Source organism: Plasmodium inui (genome assembly GCF_000524495.1).
Source record: "Plasmodium inui San Antonio 1 unplaced genomic scaffold supercont1.21, whole genome shotgun sequence".
NCBI lineage: Eukaryota > Apicomplexa > Aconoidasida > Haemosporida > Plasmodiidae > Plasmodium > Plasmodium inui.
In genome coordinates, this window is record NW_008481855.1 from 419,743 (window position 1) to 428,381 (window position 8,639).

The window sequence follows — 8,639 nt, forward strand, 5'->3', positions numbered from 1 at the left end:
GTTTTTGTGGCATCCGCATGGTTGACTTGTACTGTTCCGTTTATTTAGTCTTGTTCTTATGGCGCAAGATATGATCAAGGATTTATTAGTACCCACAATTAGCTCTATTTGACTAGGCCATAAAGAAGAAAGCACTACGTTGTAATTAAAGTGCCCTGTTCACAAATAGTCCTTTTATGTTCAAGCGTGTAATCCAAGTCAGTATTTAAAAATAAATTGTTCTGAAGACGTCTTTCTTTTTTTCTCCTTTTTAAGAAAAGGGGACCAAATCTTGGATTATTAGTTATGCAGAGAGAAAAATTCATTAGAAAAACAGAATTATGTTAAGAATGATATTTAGAAAAGAAAAAAAAGAAAAATTAATGTAGCGTTTAATTGTTTGCTTATTTACACACATTAGGCCTCTATGTACAGTAAATTTATTTCATGGCATATTATCCTATTCTTCCTCTTAAGGAGTTACCCCCCAATAGGAATTCTTGCTTAGCACATATAAAGCAGCAGACATATACATGAAAGCACCTATTTTATTACTAATTGCTAGAGATTACGAAGTGAATTCTATTATCATCTCGCTTTAAGTACAATTCGTTACAGTGTCATAGGAATTCCTTTCTTATTTAATTGGAATGCCCAAAAGAAAAGAAAAAAAAAAAGAGAGAGGAAAATATTTTCCTTTTTTTTATAAAATTTATGTTTCACGAAAAAGTAGATTTATCCCTGTATGAAATGTAAAGGCCGAATAACCATAATACCGTGCTTTTTTAAGAAAACATGTCTAATATTATAATACATGTGAATTTAATGTTTCTGTATGAATATGAATAAGAGGCTACCTCTAAAAGCTGTGAACATGAATCATAGGTTTCTGATGGTACATAAGAAGGGAGTTAATAGGGATTATTCTAGATTCCAGTCTTCGGAATTACTTTTTAGGCGTCTTCAAGTGTGAATTGATATGAAGAAGGGTAGTTTCTAATAAATTGTCGATTGAATAGGCGCCATCGAATTGTAAACTCTGAGCGTTCTATTCTTCGCTAGGTAGGTGAGAACGCTAGTAGAAGTGATAACGCACGTTTCGAAAAATACAACTGTGCCTTAAAGAATGAATGAAGCCTAATTATACGTCAATCTAGGTGTCAGATTATATATAGTGTCACTGCCATAATGAGTATTCTTAAAGATGACTACATTTGAAGTTGCGTTTTTAATATACTTAAAGTTTGTCCTACCAGCGGCAGCAGCAGCCATCGTAGTAGTGAATAATTGAAATGTGTTTACGGCGACCACTTTGGATAACTTGCACGGCGCTCCTTCGAACCCACTATGATAAAGGTGAACCGAACGTTTTAACACATAGAATAGTATAATATGCTGGATTATTATTTAAATTATAGTGAATGATATATTATACTGTATATTTTGTTATAATCATAAAATTTGTTATGAAGGAATTTCCTCGCCTTCTTTTCCTTTGTTCAAACAATTATGCAGAATTAAATTATGCATATGAACGTATGAAGACATTTTCGCATATTTTAACTTTCTGCTGAAAGCGTCAGTATATGTAAGATTTATACACAAAAATATATAGAAATTCAAATATTCCAAAGGAAAAGGGAAAGGGGGAAAATTACACAAAAAAAAAAAGATAAAAAAGAACAAAAACGAAACATGCCAAATAAAAATGAAAAAGGTCATTTAATCAAAAGGTGGCATGTGTACATAACATTTTGAAACAGCTGTTTCCATTCAAGGCTCTATCATTATATGGAAATATCACAATGCAGTTGTATTTTTCTTGTACGTTTTTCACTTCGGTAAAAATTAGGAGAAGCCTGTATCTTCTACCTTCATTTGATTGATATATTAAGAAATGTATCAATATGACTGGGTATCAAGATGTCCGTTTATAAATACGTTTGTCTATCCAGATGTTTGTCTACCAAAATGTGCGTCCACGAATCTGGGCGCCTACGAATATGTAGAATTACACTTTTCCTACTATTCCGTGATTCCTAACTGCCTTCATGTTTTATTACTTAAAATATCTATCAGAGCAAGCTGTTCTCTGTTGCTTAAATCGGGGGGGAACAGAATTACGAACTCAATTATTAGATTCCCCCTTTTTGATGGATTATTTAAAATAGGCATTCCTTCGTTGGGAATTGTTCTTCTAGAATTTGGCGTAACAAAATCATCTACACGTATGATTAGCTCTCTCTTATCTAAGGTTAAAAGCCCAAATTGGAAGCCACTTAACACTTGTTCTAAGGTTAATACACACCTAAAAATGAGATTATTGCCATCTCTGATATATATGTTATGGTCTTTCGTCGTTACTTTGAAAATTAAATTTCCCGGTTGTTGCCACGGAGATAGCTGATCTCCATCTCCATAGCATATAATTCTGGTTCCGTCATCTAATCCTGGTTTTATATCTATAGTTAGCAATTTGTGATCGTCATAGCAAATGGGTCCTTTATATCTTCTTCTGGTAATTTCTAGTTTCTTTTGGCATCCGTGGAATAAATCTTCTAATGTTACAAAAAGAGGCTCTTCGTATGACTTATGCGTGTTATGTATATTGGTGCCTGCAACGGAAAAGCGTGGCGGAAGGGTACAGAGATATGCATCTAATCTATGTATCTCATACAAATTGGAATGTTGTTCCTGATTACAAATACAAGGAAGAAATGTTACACTTAGCACAATAATCATTCGAAATGGTAGCTTTAATTTTTCTCTCCACTTCGTTTGTTCTTTTGCCTCATAGTTGAGTTTTATCGTAAGCGTGTATAATTTATATATATGCTGATGTTACATATATATTCGGATGTTATATATGTATGCTAATGTTAATTATGAGCTCATATATATGCGCACAGAAGACATCTCACTTGTTGTACTTCCTGGGGTGGAATAAGACCTCATCTTGGAGCTCATGTTATTAATAAAATTTGAAGCCTTTTGAAATCGTTCATTGAAGGCTGACTTAATTGAAAAGTTCTTAATTGGATCTATAATTTTTTTGAACATTTCAACCGTATCTATTTGCGAATCATAAGATGAGAATCTAGGAAATTCATATACATCTTCGTCGTATGGCTCTGGGGGAATTATACAGTTTCCCTTTAACGCTGCTATACCATGGGAATCATAAATTTTCCTTTTATTTTCATCTGATAAAACTTCATATGCTGCAACCACAATCTTGAATTTCTCTTCTGCAACTTTTTTATCCTCTGGATCTAGATGTCTATCTGGGTGCCATTTCATGGCTAACTTCTTATACGCCTTTTTTATTTCAACGTCTGTAGCATCTCTGTTTAGACCAAATATAGCATAGTAATCCTAATAAAAAGGCAGAGAAACGTGGCAAATGCATTGTGTATATATGACTGCTCTACCTGATGTGAAGCTGGATATTGCAACTATCCTTATATATAACAAAGACATTCACTTGCATAATGCTGCTAAGGTGTCACCGTGGATATCGGCATTGTGACGACATTCCCACAACGTTAAAATTATATTTTCTTGAATCTTTTTTATTAGAACCTCTAAATTTGCAAAAGGATCCTGCTCGGATGGTGATTCAGCAGGGCTATATTTTTCTGCTAGCCATCGGTTATCTCTGAGGTATAGTTTGTTTTGCAAACTGTGGTGGTCACTATTACCCCATCTTGTTTCAGGGTTCCGCTAAAAATTGTATAAATGTTATAAAATTATGCAATACAGTTGAGTATTTAAGTAAGAATGTAGCAACACGATATGCACATTGTTTACGATGAACCAGGGTAAACGTTAGTGTACATCCCCAAACTTTTTCAGGACGTTTTTGAGTATTTTCTCTTTGCTTCGTTACGCTGTCTTACCTGGTTAGAAGCCGTTATAATCCATATTAGCCAAGAAAACAAAAATAGTTTAACAGGAAAGGGGAAAGCATTTATTATTTCTGTCCTAAAGTGTTTCCTGGAGGTTGCCATTTATCCATATGTACCTTTCGTAAAGTCTTAAGTTCAGCTATAATGGTTTCCATAAAGGAAACTGTTACTCATCATCGGAATAACTTATCCTTAGCGGTTTCCTTTCATAATTGGAAAAAATATAACGCGAATCACGGATTTTTTAAAGTAATATAATATACGTATTTGGGAAAGTAACGATCGTAGTATATATAAACATATATAAATATATATTTATATACATATACGTAATACGTACAATGGAACAGTATAAAAACTGCACGGGGAATAGGCTCATGAGACATTGAGTAGTGGCTTAATTCCATAATTATGAAAATATATGACGTCAGTATATGTAAAATCTAACTAATGACAGATGGCATTAACTGAGTATTTACTAACCATAATAAATAACTTCTCATATTAATAGTTCATTTCATTTTTAAAAAAATCAAAAATAAAAAGAAATGTAAACATTTAATTTTTTTTTCGAAAAGTCACTAATTAGGAAGAAATTCTCATGAATTAAACGAAGTTTTATTTTAAAATAAAGAAAACTTACAAAAAATTTACAAGCGTTTATCACCTTATAATCATTATTGAAGAAAGGAATCAATATATTTTTGGTACATATAATTATATTGTTATAATTATCGCAGTATGGACACTGCTAATAAAAATTAAGAGAACAGAGCTAATATAAGAATCAAAGAGTAATTTAATAAATACATCAGTATATTATACACTGCCCGCATTTTGCTTTTATATAATATGCCAATATTACATAAGTTCGATATGTATTTATAAAAATAGCATAAAAAAAAATAAAATTCTAAACCAGGCGCGTTCTATATAGAATTTTCAGGTTGAGCACTGAGAGAAAAAGAAACATATTTTTTCGAAGTATAAGACGAATCCGATAAATAGATAAATTTTCAGGCAACAGAGATGAATATTTTTTTTTGTTATATTTTTAAAATAAAAAATGATAAAGCGGGTTTTTTTTTGTTTTATTTTTAACATTTATGTAATAGGATATCAATATATTTTGGCCCTCTTCTTTTTTTTTTTTTTTGTTTCTTAACAATTTTTAACGACAGTTTTAAAATTAAAACATTTTATTGTAGAAACGGCAATGTGGGTGTTCATTAAGCGTCATAGTTACAGAAGTTGCACAAAATACCACAAATGATGTGGCACGTTGCAAAAGCAAGAAATCCGTTCGGATAAATAAAAAGAAAGATGGACGATAATACTGAAGAAAATTACTCTTTAGAACAGACGAAACAAATAGAAAAGAAAAAAGAATAAAATGAAAATAGAAAAAAAAAAAGGACAATATGAAATAGGGAGAAATTTATAAATAAAGAATAATTTCTTAATACTTCGGTTTTTACGTATTATAATATAGTTACCTTCTTGCGGTTAGCAACCACAGTCCTCTTTGGAATGTAGGAAATGTTTCTACTATATAATATGACTGCTAAATGGGAGAGAATTCATATTAAGAATAGCACGTCCTGTCCCGTGTTTAGGAATCTATAGTAAATACTCTTTTAGATGTTTAGAGTTTTAGGGTTCAGGATTTAGTCCTCTATTATACGCAGAGCACTATAGTTTAAAATTCATACAGGTCCTTGGAGTATTATTATACTAACAGCAATGTAACTTCTGGAGCCGTATGATTTGAAGAGCACCGTTTCATCGGTTGTACGGGAGTTCCTGAAGTATTATTGTGTGAAAATTACTTATCAGCTTCGTTTGTTCATTTTTATGGAATACCATTATTTGAATCGTGCGGGTATGCATGAATTATTGATATGTAAGAAGGAGCATTGTAGAGTGAGTACTAATCTGCTCGAAGTACTATGATTTAAAGAGTACTGACATGCATGGGGTACCGTTATTTCTAGCGTCCGCTCATCACAGGAACACTATTATATGAAACACCCTATTGTATGAAATTCGCAGATGTACCTGGTGTATTATTATATGAAGTGCACAATTCCATAAACTGCGTAAACATGTCTAAAGTGCTGATGGTGGTGAAAACTGCAACTGTACCAAGAGTATTATATATAGGTTCAGGGATTACATTGCTATTGTACAAAGAATCGAATCGTTGGAGCGTTAGAGGCCACCCGGAGTACATTTATTTGAACAGCATTGATATACCTGCAGTGATACAATGTAGGAGGGGCGGGTATATACGGAGTACCATTCTGTGAAGTGCCCGGATATTGGGAATGCGATACTATATAAAATGTACGGATGTCCTGGGGGACTCTTATTTGAAGAGTTCCCCTCACTGGTAATTACAATTGTGTGAAGAGTACGGATGACTTTCTGGACCTTTGTATTAAACCTACAAGAGGCCGGCGGGACTATTCTGTGAAGCATACGGATATGGCTGGGGTAGTATTTTATATGCAGTAGTACTATAGTAGCATCGAAACTGTGTTGAAATGTACACATGTGCCTAGAGTACTATTCTTTTTAGGGTACTAGTATCCTAAGAGTACCAGAATTTCAGGACAGGACTTACCCCTCGAGTACTATAATTTGAACAGTACTAAGGTACCTGGGATACCCTACACCCAGGCTATGATTCTCAGGGCGGAGCAACCTAAATGCCAAGTGAAGGCTAAGAGAATGTTCACTCCCCATTGGGACACCATCCAAAATGAGGAATTGGAAATGGAGCGTTTATATGAAGTGTAATGCGAGTGATCCTTTCGAGAATAAAATTGCGCACTTGCGTTTTTGTGACAACATTCGCTTCATTTATTGGCGCAGCTACTGCTCTTGTTTTGTTTTGCGTTAATATTTCTTCTTTAATGAGCCGTTTGCAATGCGATGCTGGTTCGACGGCAGATAAATAAGATAATGAATGAATTGATCAATAAACTAATGAATAAAATAATGCATAAATTAATGAATAAATGTTTCATTAGGTCCCGAGAGGAAGGCGTGTGCGGTGGCGGAATGATAAGGGGATGATTTATTTTGCCGTATAAATTGCACTGAGACTTTTTCCACATGAATTAACATCTTACACAAAGGGAGTAATTGATTTTACGCTTCTTCATATTCTGGAGGAATTGAAAGAGATTATAAATGTATTAGTCCGTTGCTTCTTTACGCGGTTTCATCTTGGTCATTAGTAGGAGTCAGGAAAAATGTGTCGCAAAACGGCGACAAGGGAAGGAGAAATATAGGATGTTTGTGTTTTTTTTTCTCTTTCCATTTTAATTTTTTTTTTTTATTTTTCCTACAAATGAATCTTATGGAAGGTAGAGCTTTCAAAAATAATCCCTCAATTGGCACTAGAAAAATTTCAGCTTCACAATTTTTCCCAAGGTATTTTGCAGATGGATCCGATGGGAAAATGACGATGTTACATGCGCGCAGTCTAAGGAGGCAGGAAAAACGGAAAAAATAGTTTTTACAGGGAATCCATGATATATATCCCTTGGTACTTGGGTGCGATCCGAAACAAAAAGTAAATAAGGAGAATTTTGGAACATGTCACACCACAATGATTTATTACTCCCTTTTGTGAGTCTTATCGAATTATTCTTTTAACGTGGGAATCGTATTCTTTTTTTTGTTTTTCGAAAAGTAATTTTTATTTTGAGAGGAAATTTTTTTTTTAAGAGGATGTTTTTTTTTAAGTAGTTTTTTTTTGTTTCCACAAGAAAGGTGGATGTAGGTTGCGATGGTGCGGATGCCTCATGAACAAATAGAGAAGAATATATTTGTGACTAATCCTGTAGGAATGATTTATTTTAATTTGAAATCCTAATACGAGTTTATGAAGAACCGCGGTTATAGTATATAAGCGTTTGTGGCAGGGGGACGGAGTATGCACAAATTAGAAGTATTCAAGATATCTGTAATATACAACGAGCGAATATGTACCATGAATATAATAGATTTGCGCGAAGGAAAGAAAAAGAGACACACGAAGAGTTCCTTTGTCGCCGTACCTGACAGGACTGTTACCATTTGAGACAAATCAGGGCAGTAGCATTTGAAGTAGTGATTTCTCCCATAGGTAAATATTTATTGATAGGTTAATTCACATAATTTTTTATTTTGTTTTGTGCATTATTTGTCCATAGTTTTGGCAATATTCACACAACCTTCTGGGGAGGAAGTTTGTCGAAATTTTTTCTGCATTTCACGTTTACAGCAGAAGACTGGTGGTGCATATTCCACCAGATAAAATTTCGTAAGAATTTGATTCAGAGCTGTGGGCATAATTTGCAGAAAACCCAAGTAGCAGCTACACACACTGGCAAGTTTACTCCCGACCTTGGGGAACCATAACGACTATATTCTAAGACTCACGTTGGACTATGCAACATACAAGGGCAGGGATAAATATTTAAGCGCAGAAGCAGAACAGGAAGTAGAAAATCCCGAAGTGTTTCTCAGAAATGGCGGTGCAATTTTATCCTCAGCAGTTCCAAATAGCGAAGAAGCCCAATTTTAGGAAGCAATGCTACAGAAAAAATTATCTAAGCAATGAAGCAACCTCTAAACAACCTAAAGGAAGAAGGAACCTCTTCCTAATTTCCCTATATCGGAGCACCATGATCTGGGCATTAGCACTGTTCTTATTTTGGAGCATGGTACAAGTAAGAGTGAGAAGACTTTGTCCTGATA

The 8,639-nt window shown here is 34.0% G+C and overlaps 1 protein-coding gene across 1 annotated transcript; it reads right to left on the bottom strand.

Moving 5' to 3' along the window:
- Nucleotides 1–2,028: 2,028 nt before the first annotated feature.
- Nucleotides 2,029–3,279, bottom strand: C922_04320 (hypothetical protein; the record flags this gene model as incomplete). The annotated part of the gene is made up of 2 exons (XM_008819903.1): nt 2,029–2,594; nt 2,901–3,279. 2 exons carry the CDS (start codon nt 3,277–3,279, stop codon nt 2,029–2,031), a joined length of 945 nt encoding a protein of 314 aa, XP_008818125.1.
- Between the last annotated feature and the right edge of the window lie 5,360 nt (nt 3,280–8,639).